Source organism: Dreissena polymorpha, chromosome 1 (genome assembly GCF_020536995.1).
Source record: "Dreissena polymorpha isolate Duluth1 chromosome 1, UMN_Dpol_1.0, whole genome shotgun sequence".
Classification (NCBI taxonomy): domain Eukaryota; kingdom Metazoa; phylum Mollusca; class Bivalvia; order Myida; family Dreissenidae; genus Dreissena; species Dreissena polymorpha.
In genome coordinates this window covers 144,109,970-144,135,516 of record NC_068355.1, presented here as the reverse complement: position 1 = coordinate 144,135,516, position 25,547 = coordinate 144,109,970, and the positions used below count along the sequence as shown (strand labels likewise).

The window sequence follows — 25,547 nt, the reverse complement described above, 5'->3', positions numbered from 1 at the left end:
GAAATAGGTGTTGTTAAGAACATGAAATGAATATATAAAAGCAATAGAAATAAATAACACCTTTTAAAGACTATTTCATTCAATTAGCATGGTTTTTATCGTCTGATAACGAAGTTTTAAGCTTGTACCAGATGCGTTGTTTCAGTTATTACATGTACTGTAAGTCGATGTGTGTCATCAATGAGTCTTTATTATAGCTTTGTGTTTTATGAAACCATTTGCTTGTACAGTTTTAATAAATAGTGAATCTGAAACGTTGATGGCTTATCGAAGAATATTATGAAAAAAATGTATGAGGTGTTGATGAAATGATTACGTTAATCGTTGCGTCGTTTCCCTTTTTGAACAGATAACAGTACATGTTTACAATTAAAAAGAGTTGTACTTGTTAAGTAGTATTGAAGCAGTTCACAAGAAAGTATTAAAGTAAACTAAGTACTCAATCAAAATATAGCTTCAAAAGTAATAGTGATATTAACTGTATGAGTCTTAAACAAATAGATTAAGTGCAATTAATTGTGAAAAAGATGTAATTAAATTATATTTATTTACTTTTGGAATTTTTAAATAATGGTGCCAATTTGAGAAGACAATCTATTTACACAGTACATGAAATATTTTATAACTCTAATTAAAGGCAAATAATAAGAATGGTTACAAACATAGGTTTGGTTTTAATTAAATGTATGCCGGCATGTGCGAAATTAATTAATGTCGGTCGTTTGTTGGCGTTAATACAAGACGGTCTGTAAATATCAAAACTCTTAAACATGTTTTTAATTTCATTTTAACTACGTTGACTCATGTTCCTTACAATTGACGTCGCGATACAATTAACCACGTTGTCCAATTATCGCGATGTAATATTTTCCGTCTGTTCCAGAATACGAACAACATATGATCCATATTATTAACATTATTGGAAGTTTCACAGTCTAAACTGTTAAGTAAATACAATGTACCAAAGAAATGACTGGTCACGATTTCCACCAATACAATAACGAAACGATTTATACAACGCATAATTGAAAAATATACCTAACAAAACAAATGCGATAGGTCAAAGGGTAGAAAATGGTAACGTTGGACATATTGTTATTAGTAAAATACGTTTGTCCTATGAAGTAACGAAGATGTCATTGTTGATATGGCTAAATACAAGGTTTTACAATAACAGCCTGTATCGATCTCTTTCGTATCTGGTTAGCAAGTTGTCAAGTTTTTTACTATTTTCTTTTTTACTTAGTACATATTACATGAGCATCTCGTATATTGGTAACAATAAATTACAATAAAATTAATGTACTTATACGCGGAATAATAAGTATTTGATTAGTAAATGAAAACATACAACTATGTTTTTTGTGTGCTAATTCCAAAAGTAAGAAGTATATATTCGTCATCAATACTACCATTGTATAAGATACAGATGAGCTTAATATCACGATGTTTGTTATGCCGCCGAAGTGTCAAATCGCTAATTATAGTAGGCATACTGGTGACGGCTGATCTAAAATATTCATTACCCCTAGCCTGTGCTTTTTCATCATCTTCGTTTCGGAGATATGAACAAAGCTTGCAAATCGTATTAACGTGGGCGGAAACATTGACATGGACTGCTTACATGTGCGTTACCGTAAACATAGATAGTAGACGCTTATTCGTTTTCATGCCGAGTTATTTCCCCGACATTGTGTACACACCGGTCTAACTGACCTGTGTACTAACGCGAAAGGAATTGTGGGTAGCACTTCTTTTACGAGTGAAAAGTGAAAGCGAAAGTAAGTGAGGTAATCGTGCTTCTGATAATCGTTATCAGTCTTAATAGAGATTCAAAATCACATTTAAACATAATTAAATAACATTTCTTTAAACAATATTTCGTTCTTAACACTCAATAAAAAGCGATTTTCATTCATTATTACCATTTTCATTCCTACGCAGAACTTCTTTGGCGGAAGCATAATTCCCCAAACCAGGGGAATGTGATGCGTCTTAGTATAGAGGTGACAATAGCGTAGTGACGTCACTATCTATGCATAGAATGATTTCCCCGAGTGAACCAATACCGATCCAGAGCGCATCGGGCTAAGCCTGCCGCCTATAACAACGACCACTTTGTTCTTCTGATTAGTGTAACGCTAGGCTCTCAAAGATAAACCCATTCTTTATTTTAATTTCCTGTATCAGTAAATTTCAATTTGTGCTTCAGATTTCATTGCAATATTTATATGAAGGTGGAAACATTTTGTTCTAGCAAACAATACATATAAACAATGTTTTTTTGTGCAATTTCGGAACTTAAAATGAAACGCATTTTTATCTTGGTGATAACGAACGCGTTAATTTGGAACCTATTTCTCTTAGGTAAGGTATATTAATGTTGTGATTATGTAATTAATGATATATTACATTATATATAATATATATTATCTTTTTAGTTTGTAACACTAATATAATGCTCTGTATCATAAACATTTATACAACATCATAAAACTGTCGAGTGGTAAAAAGCTCGTTGGGAATATACACATTAGTGAATGTTGTTTTAAGATTATTATATAATCTCTTAAAACGTAATTGTATCTGTGAAATTAATTTGATTGTTTGTCGATTGTAGTCACACAGTTTAATTTTGCTAGATATACAAGAAATTTTTATTTCGAATCGGTCCATTTTTAGTATCTCATAAATACAATTATACAAACCTTTATGCAAATGATACACAATTTATGTTTATTCCAAAAGAGTTTAATAAAGCTTAAAATATACATTGGGCTATACAAATCCACAAAATATCTTTATAGCGCCAAATGAAATAAATGGTTCCAACGGTGCTTTGTTCACACGGTCACCCATGCCTAGCACTTGGTTTATCGCATGTAGACATTTATATTAAAGGGGCCTTTTCACGTTTTGGTAAATTGACAAAATAAAAAAAAAAGTTGTTTCAGATTCGCAAATTTTTCGATTATTGTATGATATTTGTGAGGAAACAGTTATTCTGAACATTCGCCATGCGCTGAAAAAAAAGCCATTTTTGTATGCACCTTTTGACGATTTAAAAACCTGAAAATTATAAAGCGTTTCAACGCAAAATGATTGAATAATCTGGAGAGTTCTGTTGTTGTTATATTTTATGAAACTACGAGGATTAATTATATAATGTAAAATACATCATACATTGTATGAGCACGGATGGCAGAGTGGTCAATGTGGTTGACTTTTACTCCAGGACTTCAGGGGTCAGTGGTTCGAGCCCTTTTGAGGGTAACATTTTTCCTTTATAAATTTTATTCTAGATTTTTTTCTGGAGCTTTTTAGATCTAATGTTTAGATTTATCAATATAAAGTATTTAATGACAACCTTCAATACATGTCAAAGTCTGTGAAAAGGCCCCTTAAAAATGTGAATGGTCAATTAATAAAAAGTATAACAAACATAAAAATTATTTTCGAGCTTTCGCTGAATGATCATAAATTGGTCCCTGAGACAATTTTAAATATATGGGGACACTGCATAAAAATTAGCATTTTTTAAACTGATGCATTCATCAACACAATATAGTATTGTTTACTTATCCGTAAACAATTATCAAAATTGAAAATATTTACTCCTGTTTTCTAAGTTCATAGACTATATTTGGGGAACTGTAGGTGCTATCAAAGCTGACCCATTAAAAAAACATTCAACATCCCATATCATATAGTATGCTTTTCCTCAACTGTAAAACCACACAGATATTGTACGGTGGTTGAAGGCCTATCAACATTTTTTTTGATTTCTTGATGACGTTCTACGTTTATCGGTTAGGAACAATTCATCTTGAAATTTATTAAAGGTTTTTGCATGGTTTTTTATGAAACAATATGTTGTACACGTATTCGATATGAAGGCGAATGGTCAACTTTGACTCAATGACAGTTCACAGGTCATATGCCAAATGTAAGTGTCGATATGTAAAACAAAATATTGTGTCGTTTATTGTTTTTCTCTATGTTTACTTTTAAGTGTCATATTATCACAAATTCTCACCAATAAAGTGATATACGATCGGACACATGATTTTCGTTCACGTATGAAGTATCCGTTGCTGTATTTTCGCTTTTCGTACAATTCAATCGTGGTGAAGAAAATCCTTTTTTTAAAGGCTAAATGTTTTGAAACATTCTTCTTTTGTTAGCCGTTTCTGATCCAAAACGGTTGTTAAAAGACCGATTTGGTTCCAATTTATTCCGCTCGGCAACAGCAACCAAAAAATCATGCAAAAGGTAATTTACATGGACTAAAATGATTTCCAATTGACCGTGACCATGGGGAATACTTCGGCGTTTAAGTTTGCAAATATCTCATTCAACCACAATGCAATTATCAATATTTTATAAAAAAAAAGACTTTATCAAACTTTGTTAGTGTACCATTGGTTCATGATTTTGTCAGCTGTGTTTGTACCTCCAGGCAAGATTAGGCTTTCCAAAGAAATAAGTTGAGAACTGGATAGCAACCATAAATACATTCAAAAAAGAGTTTGCTTATAAATAATAAATGCTTACATAATGCCAATATTTTATTATCCAAAAAGATATATGAATAAGCGGGGATTGTCAACGGTTAATTATAAATGAATTGCGCACAACGATTAATTATTATTGAGTTTATATTTTTTCCCAGTGCTTGTATCATATATTAAAATTTAGAAAATAATGTTTAGATAAATTTAACCAACTGTGTTTTAGATTTCAGTCAGCCTTCTAACAATCGATTGCTTTTGACTGTTATTTCTAGCCATTCAATTATTCATGTAAACATGTAGACATGTAAACATGGTATAGAAACAGTACATCTACTGGGCTGTGAAAACAAGGTAGATGTGAAACTTGAATTAATTTTTCTCCGTATAGATTGAGTTTGTATGTAATGTCAATGGAAAGATTCATGTTTACGTTTGTGTGAAAATAAGTAAATAAAAATAATTTAGGAAGGTTATACAGCACAAAATCACATTATTAGTTGCGAGCAAGTTTTGCCAGCCAGTTTTGATCATGACCCGAAACCTGATCACTGCCTGCATACGCGCCGAGAAATAATTCGCGTTGTTGTTTCAGTTCTTGAACTACAATCAGTTACAAATCGAAACATAATATGAATATCGTGTAAACTGAACTAATTTTGAAAAGATGGTTTTTATAAAAAGTCGAAGCACAAATTTTTAGCTATACGTGTCGCGGAAGAGAAGTATATGAATGCTTAAAAAATCCACTTCGTGCTATGTCAGGCAAGTGGTATTTTTGCGCTGCACAGTTCATTCCAAATCTGAGGCTATTAATAGACGACTGCTGAATAACAATGTGATGTCAAGATTGTGAGGTCATGCGTCTCTTGAGTAACCTCTTTGATAGCGCTTGACTGATTTCTGGTAGTACAGTGGGAGGGGGGATCTGATATGGCTGGGAAATGTTCGGAGGTTCGCAATAGACAGATCCCTGAATTAGTTTGCGTGTAGGAAATGGCTTGATTTAAATAATAGCGGTTGATACGGTGTGTGCTTTTGAAATGATTATAAACACACACACAGCCGATTCCTTTTCTGATCAACGGGAGAAAAACGGAAAAGCTCAATACCATTTTACAAAGCAATCATATGTCGAGGTCATTTAAGTTAAAACGGAAAAACAGCTTCGCCGAAAAAACGCACGAGTGTTCTATACCGATTTTAAGGTTAACGACTGGTTGACACCGTGTGAACAAGTAATGCATCAACAACAAAGTAAGGGTAAACAGCGCTGTCTTTATAACTACCCAATTCGTGAGTAAAAACTACTGCTCGCAGATTTATTTTTTATTTATTTTCATCAATTTTCTTATTGTATATTTTGAATTGTATATGGTGTCAAAACAAGTTTTGTAAAGGGAATTTCCACCATGAAATTATATTCTTAGTGTGATAGGTATTCGATATTTCAACAATTTTCATTTAATATGATGGTGATTGCAAAATTTATGTTATATTAACTGGTTTTCATTTTACCATGTTCATCATATTTTTTATGCTTTTAGAACGTCAAAACAGAGACATGTTGTTGTTATTGTGTATACGTTTAACTTATAACATAAATATGAGGATAAACAGTGCAAACACATTTCGACCTGTGCTATGTATGAATTTGAATGGTTTGTGTTCATTTTAAACTTGCGATTTAAAAAGCTATAACAGTTTTGAAAAATGAGTTGCGTCTAAGATTATGCAATAGCGAACGACGGCAGTGCCTTTAGCGCCTTGATTCACCAAAGTCGCCGGTTGACAGAAATGTAAAAACATGTCATAGCATCAACTTTAAGCTGCTATACTTAGGTACGATTTTAATATGTGACCCAGGTTCATTCCGTTAAAAACATCTGATATAATGAGCTTAACATTACACAGTTCGTTAATGAAGGCTGAGGTAGATGCAAATGCTTAGATTAATATTACAAAGTACGTTAATGAAGGCTGAGATAGATGCAAATGCTTAGATAAAACCTGACAGTCTATGTACGCAAATATCGCTTTTTAATTTCCTCTGGACATGACGCAGGCACGTCCAGCTGGAGAGAAATTATTGTTGCATTGTAGGCTTCTATTAAATGAAAACAAAACCCTGTGTCTATTGACAATGCGCGTCCAGCGTTGTCAAGAGCAGAATACGCCAGTGCAATGAGTGGGCACGTCGCATGTGAAGATACTGTGGTCAGTTAAAACTACTACGAAAACAATTGCTGAGAAATTCATATGCGGCGTTTCAATCACGTAGTGGTTTGTTCCTACTCTCGAGTTGTTAACAAAGACATTCTAGTCATCATACTAAAAGTATGATGTGCAACCAACATTGATTTTGAACTTGAGAAGAGGTCTGTTTAAATTATTAGGGAAAATGCATGCATGTTAAATCAATATTCGTTTAAATTCTCCTTTACCACAGCTGCATTGCTGCCAAGAAATCAACAATGTATGTGCGTTACACACGATTAAGTCTGAGTTTGTTTACACATGCTTGATTAAATATTTTCTGTAATAAACATTCTTGTTTTGATGATGCTCATCACTAACAAAACGAATGAGTACAATATTACCATTCCCTGGATTTTTTCACAAAAGACGATAGAAAAAACAAACTTAGTAATTCTCTATTTATTGTAATAAAATATTTCAGTGCAAGTGAAATTTTATCAAAAACGATAAGCGCTATATAAGCCATAGAGAAGTTTTCACAATCTCGATCCGGTTTCTGTTTATTATTTAAATATCGCGAATTTGGTACATTCGTTTGATGACTTATATTTATCATTTAAGATGTTATGTATTCGTTAATTCAAATATGTTATGTATAAGAGAAAATATCACATTAAACATGAACGATATGTGACTTATATTCAACAATGCACCCGAATACAAAATTCGTTGAAAAACTTTGAAACACGTTTGAAATTAAATCGTTATAATCGTAGTAAAAAAAGAATTCATTGCAGATATATTAATAATTGCTGATGTTTATATTAAGTTTTAAGTAATAATAAACATAACTGTGTCTAATAATTACCAGTCTGTTAATCAACAACTAGTTGCTATAGTTGTTATACCATAGTTACTAATGAACATTGTCATTTTTAAGCAACTAATTAAACATGACTGGGTTTCTCAAAGTTGTAATTGCCAGAGTTCAAGAGTTCGTGTAAGACATGCATGTCATGAAACATTATTAAATACTTAGTAGATCACAAAGACTAATCATTTAACGCTGTTGCCAAATACTCAGATCAAGTGCAGTGTCACGCAATATCAAAGATGTAAGGTTCGGCCTTTCAAAGGCTACTTGTATATCCAAGGAAAGGCGCGTCATGCGCAAATTGCATAAAAAATTGAACACAATTTAACAACATGTAGTAGTAACACAAAACTATGCGCAATTAAGAGCGTCTTAAACGGTTGAAACACCTGCATAAATGTACACCTATTTTCAAGACAAACTGACTTTAAAAGATTTGTATTTCTTGATCCACAATCAGTATATTCTATCTACATGTTACGTTACAGTTTAAATAATCATGCTTTATAGAATACAATAAATACATATGATAAATATTTCAAATTTACCTTTACACTTTACGCCTTATTTAAATCTTTGCAATGGACCTACTAAACGGCTAATTTTATAACAAATTAAAACAAAAAAAATCAATATGTATATTTTAGACAACAAGAAATAATTCGTCGATAATTAATATGAAGACCATATTTAAATTATCGAGAAAAAGGTAGGCAAACCGTGTTTCTATCAATGAGGTAGTTAATAAATATTGACAGGAATAACATCTTTTCAAGGCGCGTTGCCTTTATTCAAATAATACCAGTTTGTGAGTAAAATAACACACTTTTTACTTGATATGTAAGGCTTACAAAAGCTTTTTTTAATTTCCATAATAAGTGTTTATTAGTTGCATGTTTATTGCAAAAATAAAGACTTATATTAAAATAGAAAAAATTTCAAATCATTTCAGACGAAAAGTATCAGAAAAGTGTACGTGTTTTTTTCTGTGCATACATCCATATATATGGAGGGTACACGTTTACGCAATAAACTTATCTAATAACGCAATGATATTGCCCGGAACGCAAACAATAATTGGCAATTGCGTCACATGGATGAAGCAAAATTTCCATTTTCCGAGTTAACATTAACTAAACCATGCCCATGTAAATTGAAGACTTCTAAACCTGAATCCCAATACATAAAGTAGCACTGCTTTTTCTAATTATGCGATCTTTAGTTAAATTTTCACATATTAATTGAATACAATTACAACGGTTCTATTCATAGTGTTTACAGTTTTAATAACCTAGGCAAAGCTGCCCCTGCCAAGATGTCTTTAATTCTAAACGCAGTATAATTCTCTTTTCAAAGAAATGTGATTTCATTATTTGTTCAGGATGCTCTTTTTCATCGACGTTCGACTTATCACATTAAAGGATTAACAGTGTCACAGTTATAGGGCGATAATTTTGTATCACGACTAGATTGTTAAAGCAAACATCTATTCGATCTTTAAAAAAAAATAGTTTGCAAATTTTGTTGCAGGACTAAATTATTTCACATAGTATATTGTCGTGTACGAAATACCATGCGCATAATTTATTAACCACATATAAATATCCGCATAAAGAAATTTGAAGGAATATTGTGCCTTTTATAAACTTGAAATATGTTGTATGCATTATAGACAGGAAAATGTCGATTTAAGGAAAGTATTTCTTGCAGCCCGGAACGATCCTTTAATCGTAAGTTGCAGTATAAACAAAAAACAGAATCAATGCAATGTACATTTGGAGAATATGCTTTGAGCACGTTGGCTTTTAGGACGTTTTAATTGGAATTGTTTTTGAGTGGTATTTGGTTGATGATGAGTTTGCCATAGAAGAATTTTTCTTTTAAACATAACTGGTATGCATTGTTGCTTCTCACAAATCTTTTATTCTCATTACATATTAAATATAGGATAACTCGCCCTTGAGTCGCTTTTGCCCTTGAGTCGGACATTTTGATCTGTGTAGATTTCAAAGATCAGTGTTGTTTTGCACGATTCTTGACGTAAGAAATTACACTTTACCCTTCAGAATCAAAATAAATAAAAATTTCGAAATGAACTGTTATCAAATATTCTACCACGGCACGTAACTTGTTTTCTATATACAAGAAGGAAAACTACCGTGGGTTATTAATTTATTTACACCCGATATACCAACGGAGATAAGTATGACGTCACTTTGATTGTCCGCGCACTGTTTATGAATGAAGTCGACGTCATTTGATTGTCATTGTTAGGATTACGTCACGGTTTCGCGGAAAAGTGGAGTACATTCGGTTGATATAATTCACATTTATAACCTTTAAATCGCGGATAACTAATTCATGAAATCGTGTTAGAATCAAAATAAGTAGCCCTCGTGGTTTAAAACCTACGCATCGGAACTCCATACCGTTGGTTATTACCTCAGTATCTAACGGTTACCTGTCGATTATTTCTTAATTATCTCACGCTGACTTTGGATTCGTTACAGTATTAGTAACTTCTGGTGACGGAAAATTCAGGATTTTAAATAATCGATTATCTTTATACCATCGGAATTTTGGTCAGATACGTTTCACAGCATTCACAAATGACTTTTTATTGAAAACATAAACTTACTCTAATAAAAGGGGATTTTCAGTGAGTCGCTCTATTGCTTAGGTTTTACAGTAAAAACTGAATAATATCTCAATTGGCCCTTGAGGCGAACGCAATTCGCCCTTATGGCGAACATGAGTTTATGTACTGGCAGAAGCATACGGATGAGAATTAAACACATATTCATTTTAATTTACATGACTCAATCTATAAAGAATCCCATGGCTAAAAAACAACAAGAATCGCATAAAAAAATGTTTAATCTGTGTATGTCTGTACTTTTATTTGTCACCCCCATTGCTACACATGGTACCGTTGCTGTAAAGGTCAGAAAGACACTTAAAGTGACCAATATAAAGAAGTGAAACTCCAGCTGCTGGAGTAGTATTGAATTATTATTATAAACAATTAGTAGGTCCTTGATTTAAGGCAAGTGACCGATTGCCCAAACAGTACAAAACAGCACAATACAAAACAACATAAACACAAATGAGAATAAAGCTGGGGTCACCGCCTTGGAACGGTCAATGCAAAGCATTTTGGGTTTAAACCGGTTTAGGAGCGCTCAACCTCACACTTGGCCCAGCAATATTCATGATACATTTAAGTGTAAATAAAATTTAACCCCATAGCATTGTTACTCAAATTAAACAATAATAAAAGGGAATTAAAACGCATTCAATTTAATTCCCATTTAATTACTCAACGGTATTGAAGATACCAGAGCAACAGAGTTACAACTTTTTGAGGAACGATGCAATGAAACTATGAACAAGTGTCAACTACATTCCTTCTTTATAGAAAAAGATTTAAAAATATAGCATAATGAAGTTTATATGTCAGATCATCATCGCACAAATACAGGAAGAGGCAGCAATAATGGGTGTAAAAGTTCCATATTACATTGCTTGGTTGTTTATGTACTGCTAAAAAATAAATCAAACAAGAAACGCCTGTCACGGAGAAAATAAAAATAAAATTATAAACTCAATGACCTATGCATGTAGATTACATTTGGGAAAGTTGGTCGTATGACGTCACAAAAAGCAATGTACCCAGGAACAGAGAAAGAGTTATGACGTAATTGACAAGCGAAGACACAATGACGTGAACAAAACCAGGGGCAGTACTGTAACCTTTGTGTAAAGTAAAAATAAAAATATTAATAGGGCGGTACTGCAAAATTGAACTACTAATAAAACAAGTTAAGGTGATTAAATATTAAGAATCAAATGTATAAAAATGGTAATTCCATTTAAGCGACATTATTGGAATCAAACAGTATATAGGTGTTTTGACAACGGACGACAGAAATGATCTGATGTAAGATGTGAGTCTAAATGTAGTTTTCATGCAGATTTGTTCAAACGACACAAAGACACAATTATGCTCAAATGTGAAAAATGCCCATAATATCATTAATGATTCCAAATTTTAAGAGAAGAAAGATATAGTGAATCAAAAACCAACAAGCACGTGTTTTTTTAAGTACATCAGCACCATATCCTTTTGATAAAAACGAGTAAATTAAATTGTAAAGTTTAATATGAACATTTTCTTTTACATATTTTAATTTGCGGACATGCTTCAAAACATCTCCATAAAATGATCAATGGGAAATTCCATTATTTAAATGTCATGTTAAAGAAACATTATATTTTGAAATTTAATCACCATACTTTGAGTGAAATCTAGCGAATTTGCTTCTTAGGCTATGATACAACAAGCCTTGTTTTAGCAATTTCTTTGTTAACATTAGATTACGGTCATTAAAATCTTTAATTCATGAACATGCTCTTGCATAATGTACCAACTGCGAAATGTAAATACCATAGGAAGGACCTTTAGGGATGTTGCCATCTAGGAACGGAAAATTCACAATTTCAAAGTTAAAGTCGTCCCGTTTATCGTATAAACTAGTTTTAATCATATTATTATTAATAGTTAGATGTAAGTCTAAATACGCAGCGTCTTTATTGGATTGAGACGATCTATTTAAGACTAGTTCGTTTGGGTAGATTTTGTGAATATATTGTTCAAATAATGGATTATCTCAATTAAGTATGTCATCAATATACCTACTAGTAAGGTTAAAACATTGAATTAAATCTACTTGTTTAGTTTTAGATAATTCTAACAAAAATTCGCTTTCATAACAATATAAAAAAATATCATCTATAAGTGGCGCACAATTAGTACCCATAGGGACGCCAATAATTTGTTTAAATATTTTACCATTAAAAGTCAAGACCAGTCCAAATGATGTAATTATCTAATATCTTATTAGTAAAACGGCTGTTTTAGTGTTTAAAGCTAGATATGAACACTTCTCTCTAGCAAATGTTTTTTCAATCAAAGAAACAAGTTTGGATTTTATTAAAGCGTGAGGAAGCGTTGTATATAGTGTAGAAAAATTATAAGTGCTTACTTGTGACACCTTATATTTTTTTCTTTTCAATTTTATCAATAACTTCTAAGGAGTTTTTTATTGACCAAAATATTTTAATATTACTATTTTCATGAACTTTATTACAATATTTAGCTATATGATATCTAATAGCACTCAATGCAGATGTAAGATACACTGATAATTGCTTGGTGGTACAAGACACTGAATTAGCGATAAAACGACTTTTATATGGCGTTTTATGTAATTTAGGTATCCAGTAAAGTGATGGCAATTTCTTGTCAGTAATCTTGACTATTACATTTATTTTTTTGCATTCGGCAATATGGTCGGCAATAATTTCATTAGGTTGCTTATTGTAATCACAATATGATGTAGTTTGTAAAAGTTCTTGTGAAATAGTTTGAGCATAAAACACTCGTCATATTATTATAACATTATTAGCAGCCTTATCAGCAGGAACTATGAAGTCATTTTTCCTCTTTTTATAACTTATTCTCGTCAACAAGTTGACTAAAGTATAAACTTATAAAATCAACTCAGGACTGTTGCTGTGCACTTTGCATTTTTATAAATATATTGAATAGATTACCAAATAAATGCTAAATACAAATCTGCGTCCGTGTTTAGGGCGATTGTGTCCGACTCATGGGCGAATTCAGTGGGGATTGTTTATCAACTATCCCGGCTTTGATCACACAGCCTTTTATTATAGACGTTATATATTAACCCGTTGGACTCAAGGGCGAGCTGCCCTATAATTTTCAATTTATAATTCAAATGGTGAAAATATGTAATCTACAATGTTATATTATGCAAAATAAATGCCTGGCACCTTTGTGCGTTTACATTTTACTTAAATAGTAATTTGTTTTTGACTTACATTTTTCAAGTTATTGTTTAGTTTATTGACGTCACATAATTCTTGAAATATAATTAAGCTACCATAAAAGGTGTCGCGCGTTAAACGTCGTATGTGTCTTTTTATGATCATGGAAGTTATATTTTAAGAGTCCAATCAAAGACTTCCAATTTAGCATTTAACTTCTGACGGCGATTAGTTATGGTCTGCTATTTAACTTTCAATATGAGCTCTGCCAGAGTTCCTTTTGCGTGTCTTTTCTGACGTATTTAATCAAATCAGCATTACAAGGATGAATGGAATTCAAGATTGCAATTACTTAATATCATTTGACTGCCGTTGGTTCGTTGCTACTGCTTCAGACAATAACAAGATACCAATCTGTATCAACCACGCAAAAAGTAATTAAGCAATTAAATTGTATTGTATTTTCCGTACGGTTCTTTTTAGAAGAGTCCCGCTGACAGCTTGTCAGTTTTTCCTAAAGTGGTGGTACGGATCTGTTCAATAAGTTTCCTGTGATTTGATATGTTCCTGGCAATGACAAGCTTCTTGAACACTGCCAATTAAAAAAGAAACAAAATACACCGTAAATTCAAGACTTTAGCGATTACCTTGTTTTCTTAATTAAGAACTGTCTCTTTTACGATTATTTTCAAGACTATATATTTCTTTTTTAACTGCGTACTTTTTGTTTGTAATAATTCCACCATAATTTCTTCTTTTTAATTACAGGCATCGGCTATGCGAGAGAAAAAATAGAAACGATTTATCAAACTTATGAAGAATATGTCTAAATTGTATTCATATCATAACAAATGTGTCTGTCACGTTTGATATTAAAATCGCTAATTACGGACGAGCCTTTAAAGAATGACAATTACTTTTAATTCTGATGCATTAAACAATATATGTATCTTTCTATTTAACATCGTATAAAACACATAGAAAAAATGCTTTGTAAAACAAATGGGTCGTCATTTACAGACTTTGCTCACATGTGTATTTATATAGCAGGCTATTGATTTATAAGACGTCTATTGCGTATGTATGCATATTGTACATAAGAATTGGGGAAAAAAATACTGTTATACTAGGCGAAAGCGTACTCTGTATTTATCAAAGGGATCTTTTCACGGTTTGGTAAATTGACAAAATTAAAAAAAAAGTTGTTTCAGATTCGCAAATTTTCGTTTTAGTTATGATATTTGTGAGGAAACAGTATTACTGATCATTTACCATAGTCCAATATAGCCATTATATGTATCTTTTGACGATTTGAAAACCTAAAAATTATAAAGCGTTGCAACGCGAAACTATTGAATAATTTGGAGAGTTCTGTTGTTGTTTAAATTTACGAAACTACGAAGATTGCTTATATAAGGTATAAAATACTTAACCTGTGTATACCCGGCGGAATAGCCGAGAGAGCTAATGTGTTTTTACTTCAGACTAACTCCAGGACTCCGGGGATCACTGGTTCGAGCCCTGTTACCGGCTACTTTTTTTTCCTTTTTTTAATTGTATTCTTGATTTTTTACTGGAGCTTTTAAGATCACATGTTAACATTTATCAATATAAAGCATTTAATGACAAACTTCAAAATATGCCAAAATCTGTGAAAAGGCCCCTTTAAAAGTTGAGGTTGTCAGTAGCTTGTGCTGTCATCATTGATTTAATTCTTATTAACATATTGTTTACTGATACTTTCTGATATACAGCTTTAGGGAGACGTAATTTAAAGGGGCCTTTTCACAGATTTTGGCATTTTTTAACTTATTCATTAAATGCTTTATATCGATAAATGTAAACATTGGATCGTAAAAGCTCCAGTAAAAAATCAAGAATAAAATTAAAAAAAGGAAAAGAACATTGCCCGGACCAGGTTTCGAACCAGTGACCCCTGGAGTCCTGCCAGAGTCCTGAAGTAAAAACGCTTTAGCCTACTGAGCTATTCCGCCGAGTACATGTACTTGAAGTATTTTATACCTTATATAAGCAATCTTCGTAGTTTCACAAAATTTAACGACAAAAACAGAACTTTCCAAATTATTCAATCGTTTCGCGTTGCAACGCTTTATAATTTTTAGGTTTTAAAATCGTCAAAAGATGCATATAATGGCTATATTAGACCATGGTAAATGTTCAGTATTACTGTTTCCTCACAAATATCATAACTAAAACGAAAATTTGCGAATCTGAAACAACTTTTTTCAATTTTGTCAATTTACCAAAGCGTGAAAAGATCCCTTTAAAGCTTCTATGAAACCCTATTTACCACTACTACTTTTATATATTGACATATTTAAAATATACATGTAATATTATAGCTTTAAATTAGATTGTTTGGCTACCGTAATATTTGAATGCACATACTCTCAATTTCAAATGGAAAATAAAATGAGTTTATATATAATAAATAAATATATAGGGTTCTTGATGATCGCTTTATTGGTATGAATAAAGCTATCATCAAGAACCTCTTTGAGTCCAACACCATATTGATCCAATCATTGTGTATAGCTTGCTATTGACTTTACAGATACCGGTATTTATTTCAGTCTGTGGCAACGTTGTTTCGAGTAAAAAAAAACTTTGCAGTGTTCCTTAAAATAAAGTCCAATTAATCACCAGTTTTCCCACAAACACGTTGTAATGGAATAAAATTAGGTTTCAACTCACTACACCAACTGTGCCCAGATAATAATCGGTCCGACGAAAGGATTCCTGCCATGTATGGATTGCGATTAAAAACGAAGGCTTTCGGTTCAGTGAAACCTCACACCGAGCCTAAGAAACTAGTTTGTGAAAAAGATGCAAACACATGAATGCCTGTATAACCAGACATGCTCGATTACGTATTACATGGGAGCGAAATGATTATGGCGCGTGAGACGTATGTTGGAAGTCGTTGGGAAGCGTATCGCAATGAATATGGGCTCTACCGCTTTGCATTTTCAATAGGTTAATTACAATATTTTTTCTTCATAGCACGACATGTAGCAATCTTCACATAACATGTAAGCCGATGTGGCTATCCGATGTTATACTTAAATGACTGATCGACTATGGCCAAAATGATCATTGAAGACTTGACATGTGTATTTGTGACGAAAGAAGATTGCAATTTTACATCTTGCTGTTACAATTTGTATTTTATATGATGATAAATTAATGAACCCCGCCCTACATCATTTGTGTCATTTCAGCGAAAAAAAACATAACGAACAAGTCTAGCATATTTAATTTCAACTGGATGCGGTTTTATAAAAGTATAGAACTTTATTTTAAATACATTACAAGCTTTTATCAATATTCCGATTTACTTTAAATAGAAAACGTATTCATGAAATTTACGTAAATAAATATGGAACATGAAAACGAAAGCTATTGATGAAAATTGCATATGATAGTTTAATAAAACTTGCACATTTTCATGAAGAGGGTCGGGATATATTATTTTGCCAAACTTTAAATGTGTAGTATAATGGTGCCCATCGCAAAACAAAACATGAACTCAACAGAATTAGTATCACTTTTAAAATAACAATTTTCGTCTCTCGGTTAATATCATAGTACGTTTTTCATATCCGAGAATTCCATTTAGGAAAAACGATAACAAGGAAAAACGATAACAGCACACATGAGCTTGTTATACATAATCTGTAATAATTCTCGACGGCTGTGTTTTGTCGATAGCATAATTAATATTCAGATTGTTAGTAATGTGAATGTTGATTCGCATTAGCTATGTTCTTTTCAACTTCCGTTTTGGCGACAGGCAAGTGCTAATTACGACAAACTTGGTTAAGGAGATATCTAACGTGGCATATTCGACTAAACCGCAGTAATATCCGCATCTATATTGGGAAGTCCAATCCCAATAGATACACATGTCTCCTTTCATTCTTTGGAACCACTGTTTAGTGATTTGTACGGCTCATACAAGACCCCAATGAAACAAAAAATTAAAAAGAGCATGTAAAGTAAACAATAACGCATCTTCAAATATGCAAGGACGGTAATAATTAGTCAATGCTTTTAAAGCTAGGAGGCATATAACCGGCTACAGTCTGGTCTAAGGCAACCCTGTCCGCTATAGGGTCAAGCAAGGTTTCGTGTTGTCGTTACCGAACATGGTAGCTCCTGACCAGGCAGCGCGAATGCTTATGCACAATGTTGCATAAGACCCATTTTCGCAAGACGCGACTTACATAATATTGTTAAATACATCACCTATAAAAATGTGTTAATACGTGTGTTCTTTCAATACTGTTTAAATATGCTCAACCTACAGATATAACATCCATTAAATTATTTAAAAATGATCTTCCTTTGCAGACGTTTTCCATGCCGCTTCCATTGAAACCACTGGCGTTCAAACTTCAAACAGCGATGCAAAGATCAATGACTATCCAGTTCCGTATACAAACATTCACAAGAGAAGCAGTACCGCATTTAAAAGACTTCCGGGGTGGACAGTGTATTATGGAAAACGATCATATGACTCATCACCTATTGATGCAATGGACGAAGTGCGAGAAAATACTGAGCGTGAAATGAACGTTTTTAATGAAAAGACCAACTCAAAAGAATCGGAGGAAAATGAAATGGGTTTTGCAGATCTTGATACACATCCAAAGATGGACCACGAAATTATGAATTCAGACATAAAAGGTAATCTAAAACGTCTTCAAAATTGGTCGACTACGTATGGGAAAGATGACTTGTCTGAGGAAGCAGATTTTCAACATGGAGATGACACTACACAAACTGTCGAGAGACAATTGTGGCCATACAATATCAAGGGCGATTCAACTTCGCAAGCTGTTAATAAAATAGCGTCGCAGTCAGAGGCGACATACGGTGAACAAGAATCAACGGATGAAAATAACGAAAACAGCGGCAATCAATGGGGAATAACATATGGGAAGCGACTTGCAGGATGGGGTGCGACCTATGGAAAGAGAGCGCCGGGCTGGGGTGCAACATACGGCAAAAGAGCCCCCGGATGGGGCGCTACCTACGGAAAGAAGACCTCTGGATGGGGTGCAACTTATGGCAAACGTGTACCAGGGTGGCGAGCAACATACGGCAAAAGAGCCCCCGGTTGGAGCGCTACATACGGCAAAAGAGACCCCGGTTGGGGCGCTACATACGGCAAAAGAGCCCCCGGTTGGGGAGCTACCTACGGCAAAAGAGCCCCCGGTTGGGGCGCTACCTACGGCAAAAGAGCCCCCGGTTGGGGCGCTACCTACGGCAAAAGAGCTCCCGCATGGGATGCAACGTACGGCAAAAGAGCCCCCGGTTGGGGTGCTACCTACGGCAAAAGAGCCCCCGGTTGGGGCGCTACCTACGGCAAAAGGGTGCCTGGATGGCGCGCTACCTATGGCAAGCGTTCTAAAGCCTGGAATGCTTTCAATGGCAAACGAACGCCAGGATGGTATGCGACGTATGGAAAAAGATACATGGAATACAAAGGCATGGAACCAATCAATCTTAATGACGCAAACGGAGAGAGTCAAGAGGAGAACATGCAAACTTTGAAACGAACACAGGGCTGGAGTGCTTTGTATGGGAGATGAAACATACAATCAATAATAAACGCATAGAAATATGAAGTCGGGTGAAGTGTGTTACTGAGGTATTACTCATCAAATAATTACAAATTAAATATCATTTATATTCATAATAACACTTTTATAACGTTTTCAAACTGCATTATTTATAAATATTGACAGCAGATACACTTGCATATTATTTCAAAGGGAATTTACAACAAAAAACTCTATACAATTCTAATATAATATTGTACGTTTGTTAGAAATTGTATATGCAACATTGACTTCTGTTATTTCGCTAGATAATTGATGTATGATATTCCTTTTAAAGAACGCTGTAAAAATACAGCAACATATTTAGAACATTCCAATTAAAGATGATTTTTGCAACGTTGTTTTCCTAACTTAAACGGGCTTTTTATTGTTTCAAACATTAATTCTTAGACACACATGTCATTCTGAGGAGGTCCAAAGTTCGCCATCTGGGTAGAAAAAACGACTCCCCAGATGAGGAAACAAAAAACGTTGCGGTCTGAATCAGGAATGAAACTAATAAGCACAAGATTGACCCATACTAACAATACATTCTTAGACACGTACAATAAATTCCTAGATAGAAGCAATGGTTACATATCACAATACCAAAATTTGTGGCGTGCATTTTGCTTGTGGTTAAGAAAAAAGGATGAAAATATTATTAATAAAACTCCGATTTTTAGTGAAAGGTCAAAACATAAATAATTTTTAGTAAAATTATTAATGTTGCATAAATTGATCTTTGAAATCCATATAAAAAAATAAACACAATCTTAATTTAATGTTATATAGCATGACTTTACACATAGTGGAAAAATTAGGCGTGTTAAGTTTTATAAGAACTTCTGGAAAAAAAAATCAGTCTGTTGTAAAAAAACAACCACACCCTGGCGAGAAGTTAAATATTTGTGTGGAATATTTTGTTATTGCAAATGAATGACCAAACAAAAAATCACCTCGAATGGTATATGGTAAAATCTACCGCTTATTTCGGAGAGAATATACACTATTAGGAAATGTAAAGTATGAATAACATAAGGTCAAGTACAATCAAAATTAATAGTGTTATAATGTGTGTGTGTGTGTTTCAATTGTTTGATTAACTTAAGCGCGTACATATCGCTTTACATAAATATTGCCTTCTATATACTTCGTACAATACACTAGATTATAGAAGAAAACAAACCATTCTCCCTGTGGACTCGTTACCCATGATCACACATATACATCTGTGTCTTAATTTAATTATTAATATCGTTGTTCCGACTTTTCCCCTGTAATGTTTTTTGAAAACGTAGAATGATATGTTATTAACGCAGTTAGTTTCTTGTGTTGTTTTCATTGTTTTCAGCGTATTATTTAGAATTTTAAAGCTTAAGTTGACAAAATATGCATTAACATTGCAATACTTTGCCTTTTGAATACAAACACTCAATATATTTACTCAATAAACTTAAGCGTGATCAAACTATATAGTGTGTACCTATAGGCAACTAGTTTATACATTTGCGTTAATATATTTGCTGACAACAAAGCACGTTTTATTGCCAACCATTTCAAAAGTATAAATGCATTTCGAAATTTACAACGACACTTTGCATCAGGAAATACTATAATTACGTGTCTGTGCCTTCATTTTAAACCAGTTTCATTTACCATGCGATCTAGGCGTGTGGGAATTAAGTTCTTAAAGATAACATCCAGGAAACGTTTTGGTCTAATGATTGCAATTACGTGATATTACCATAGATTGAAATTGAAACGTTAACCCATTTTATGTCTATACGAAATAAATACCAATTTCATATCTATCAGAAATGAGTGAATAGTATCTCGGCTCTTTATGAATGTCACATTTTGTTAAAATACTGAAAGAAATATATATGGACGGACAGTGTGCATCTGTATATTTTAAATTGAAGGCTTCTTCAAAATACAGTTTCGATAAGAACTCATTGCAACTTATTTTAAAAAAAATGCGTATTTCAATCGCAAACGTAGTTATGAATATGGTATATGCAAGTGAATTACATTTCTACATGTACACATGGATAGCGTTCACGTTCTCGTGTTTTTTCTACCCAGCATTTTTTTCACAATTAAGTTAAATCTTAAATGTTTAATCAACAAAATCACGTTGCAATATAATCATTTGCCACCAGATTCACAACATTAAATGTATGGGAAACACCTTGCATCGAAACAAATACTTATTTTGGGATTGAGTTGAATTAAGAAGAGTACACTGGTCAACAGACAGACAGACAGTTTGTTTTGACTTGTACAATGTACATCGTCAACAACACATAAGGAAAACAGTACGATGTCAGCAACGCTAAGTATTTATTACTTGACCTACCCAATCAGCACGATAAAAAAACAATTCGAAATGATGGACGTACTCTTTTACCTACATAAATAAGTGTTTGACGTCGGTAGGTTTCACAATCGCAGCCACATTGACACTTGAAGTATTCATACTGTAATAGGTATGCAATATTATTTCGCGACACTATAGAAGGCATTTTTATTTAAAAACTGGCAAAAAGCAGTGGTGAACATCAAAAGCAAGTTAATTTACGATGATGTTGCAATCATATTATACGAATATGCAGTAGTCTATTAAAAGTTCAATTGAAGGTCTTAGTCTTTCGCTTGCCAACTGATCTGTAAATTGGCCAAACGAGTTTAAGGTGAAGGAACGTATTATTGCAAACAAGTTGCAGCAATACAAAAACTTTTTCCCTTGATAAAATCCGACACAGAATGTTCAAAGCAAATTTTAATATTTAACATGGCATGCATATATTAAGCAAGGAAGTTAAAGTTTCTGAATGTTGGTACACGTTGCCAATCAAATGTTGACGTTAGATCAAAGAACAAATCGGACAAAATTGACATAAAGTTGAACAACTTGTTAATGAGCTTCACATGCGTACTTTGTACGATGTTCAATAATCTTAATTCTACATGATTTTCAACCTCAATATTACCCAGTGTACTTTTCTAAATGGAGTATTACTCAATAATATCCAGTGTACCTTTCTATATGAAGTATAAAACAAAAATAGCCAGTGTACACTTCTTAATGGAGTATTAATCAATAATATCCAATGTACACTTCTAAATGGAGTATTGATCAATAAAATCCAGTGTACACTTCTAAATGGAGTATTAATCAATAAAATCCAGTGTACACTTCTAATTGAAGTATTAATCAATAATGTCTAGTGTTCACTTCTAAATAGAGTATTAATCAATAATATCCAGTGTACACCTCCAAATGGGGTATTAATCAATGATATCCAGTGTGCACTTGTAAATAGCGTATTAATCAATGTACACTTCTTAATAGAGTATTAATCAATGTACACTTCTTAATGGAGTATTAATCAATAATATCCAGTATACACTTCTAAATAGAGTATTGCATCATGCCACAACATGTTAATTTCCTGTATATTGCACACCAAAGACATAGGTAATTACAGGATGCTTACACATAAAAAGTAAAACAGGAAGTGTCAGCTACCGAATCTTACTACATGATAGAACAGAGTATTACCATTGAGATCTATTTGGGAAGCTATAATAATTTACAACTCAATGATGTCATATTTTAGTTCGTTTAATGATAAAAGCGGTAGTTTGATTTTAAAACAATTTTTTTTTCCATGTATCTGCATATTTCATCATCTATACAATATCAAATGGCCACGTTAGCATTAAGTTTTTTTAATGTTTTAATCATTTGACCTCTTGTGAAAACAAATGCGCATTTATCTCTCATTGTTTGTCGTGTGTAATCCAACTGTCGTGCTATTATTACATGTTCTTCTATGTCTATTATTGCAGTACTTAGTTTGGTTATTCTAAGGCTTTCTTTGTTTCGAGCGGTCGCGTAGAAATGTTACATCCCGTCGAGTCTACCTTCATTGCACCAAGTTCACAATCGGATTGGAACTGAAACATACCAAGACTGACCAGCTTCAAGTACTTTGGTGAAAACCTTTCCAACGATGGTACCAGTCCGAAGAAGAATTTCAATTGCGACAGCAGCGATTATCAGCGATTATCAGCGATTATCAGACTGAGCAAGTTATATATACTGAAAAGCCGTTCTATCAGCTTCCCTAACAAGTAGAGGCTGTTCAAGTCCATCGTAGTCTTCATCATACTTTACGGCTGTGAGACCCGGACACATAACGCAGGATACAGCCATTTGAACACACATGTATCCGAAGACTGCTCCGCATTTCCTCTATGACTGCATCACGTGTTGGCGAACAAGAGCGGCTGAGCCCCTTCTGGCGACCGTCGAAGGACGAAATCTGGCTTGGTTGGACACGTCACCAGGCATGACTCTCTGTGCAAGACTGTTCTCAAGGGCATGCTAGATTGAGGTCGACGTCGAAGCCGTAAGAAAAAAAGCTGAAGGGACAAAGTACAAGAGTGGACATCCTTTCCCATAGATAAATTATCATCAGCAGCACACGAGAGACCTGTCTGGAAGAGGATTTCTGTATCGTCGCCCCTCATTTCCCCATTGATGATGAAGCTGCTGCTGATGATGATGACCATGATGATGATCATGATGATGATCATGATGTTGATGGGGCGACTACAGTAGTATTTCAGTCTATGAATATTATATTTAATACCCAGATTCCATCGCATATATTGATTTTAATTAATATGTTTGAACATCCAATTCAGCGCTTTGAAAACGACTTTCTATTAAGATACCTTATTTAAAGCGTGAATTGAACCCAACGTGTCGTGCTCCTCACTGAAAGGTTAAATTATGTTGCAGGGTATACCGAGTAGCATTAAACAATAGCATATAGAATAGAACCCATTGTTAGCTAGATTAAAAAGTGATGAAAGAAAGTGATATTCAATCCCACGCAAGAGACATTATGTCTGAAATTGAATATCCTTTGCCTGCATATTCCGAGCGATGAGCAGCGGGATCATAAAACGAATGTAAGCATGATTGGTTCATTCTTTCTACATCGGAGAATACATGAACAAAATAGACAACGAAGAGTCGCCTAAGGAAATAACATAGGCCAATATGATCTATCAAATAAATAAAGCATCTTTTGCAACATATAGGGATGTCAATTTATTGGTGGGATGTACCTTTTAAAGTTTTAGGTGCATGCTTATTTACCTGACTCAACGACGATAAAACATTGACAATGTATTATGCTATACATAAAAATGTACAGATAATTATTGGCGTCGCTCTGGAGAGCGGCGACTAGTATGTAATGCATTCTGTTTTCGCTTATGGGAGGAGAAGTTATTTTACGGATCAATGAATATATATTTTTGTTTTAAGGATATCTTGCATAGTGGTGCTTTTTTGTGTAAATTAGTGTAAATAAGTACTGCATTTGTGCCTAATACATTTATTACAACATTAATTGCCAATAATGCAAAGCTAATTGTTTTAATTAATAACTGATCCACAACTGATCACAGGGGAAAGATCACAGGGACTGGGCAAATACGCGAAACGTTCTGGTTTTGTATAAAAACAAAACATAATCAAAATATATTAATTTTGTGTTTTTTCTAAATTGCTTATTTAGTGGAGAATCAATGTAGTACGATATTTTACGACCTATCGCGCAAGCAAGTTTATTGGAAGGCGTAGTGGTACGAAAACGTAAAATGTATTAGTTTATTAACAGACATATAATAACGATCGCTATACACAACTTCACCAAATAGCAGTACATAAATGATGTCAGCCGGAATAGCTCAGTTGGGAGAGCGTTAGACTGAAGTTTTTTACACAACAATCATCTAAAGGCCCCCGGTTCAATCCCGGGTTCCGGCACGAACGGAACAGTTCGGCGGCTGACATTTTTTTTCAGTCAGGTTAATAAATATAATAAAGCTTTATTTTATGTAGACATTTTAAAATCCATTTTACTACAATTGGACATTTTTATTAAAATTAATGGAAGCCGCGTGGTGACAATGTTAATTAAAATTTCTTACATCACTTATATATCTTATAAAAAATACACGTGTTTTTATATTAACAAATAAATGCAAACAACACATCTATTATCCATGTATTTTTATGGTTTTCTATCATAGGCCCTAAGTACTATCCCTACCACATATAAAGCGCGAAGCGCGACACGTATTATTGATTGTAACAATGAGTTGCGATAAAGGAAGCAGCCGCTTATCAAGGAGGAGCTGTGTCCCAGCAACCCGTTTCCCTAGAGTCAAGCACTCCTCGGAGGTTTTTTTGTAAGAACCACATATAGAGCGCGAAGCGCGACACGTATTACTATCCAGGTGGTATGGGCCCTTTAGCATTATCCGACCATTACGTCCATAGGTATCTTCCTTAGAAGTTGAGAAATTTTTAAATCGTTGTTCGAAGTCCAAAATTTTCATCCGATTGTTCCCAAACTTGCACAGGTTTTTTTTTATCAATGAAGACCCAACCCA

General features: G+C 33.6%; 1 protein-coding gene and 1 non-coding gene across 2 annotated transcripts; both read left to right on the top strand.

Annotated features, from left to right (window-relative positions):
- The first annotated feature begins 2,149 nt into the window (after positions 1-2,149).
- LOC127853790 (uncharacterized) lies at positions 2,150-19,359 on the top strand. Its single transcript, XM_052388564.1, has 2 exons — positions 2,150-2,367; positions 17,812-19,359. Exons 1-2 carry the CDS (start codon positions 2,277-2,279, stop codon positions 19,053-19,055), a joined length of 1,335 nt encoding a protein of 444 aa, XP_052244524.1. The 5' UTR covers positions 2,150-2,276; the 3' UTR covers positions 19,056-19,359.
- A 5,469-nt stretch (positions 19,360-24,828) lies between these two features.
- Trnaf-gaa (transfer RNA phenylalanine (anticodon GAA)) lies at positions 24,829-24,918 on the top strand. Its single transcript is given in 2 exon segments — positions 24,829-24,865; positions 24,883-24,918. It is a non-coding gene; the product is annotated as a tRNA-Phe (tRNA).
- The last annotated feature ends 629 nt before the right edge of the window (positions 24,919-25,547 follow it).

Bases quoted from the DNA above. Each gene is read 5' to 3' on its own strand.
- LOC127853790 (XM_052388564.1), top strand. From the start codon at position 2,277: ATGTTTTTTTGTGCAATTTCGGAACTTAAAATGAAACGCATTTTTATC. The intron at 2,368-17,811 runs GTAAGGTATATT...CTTCCTTTGCAG, and splicing joins TTGGAACCTATTTCTCTTAG to ACGTTTTCCATGCCGCTTCC.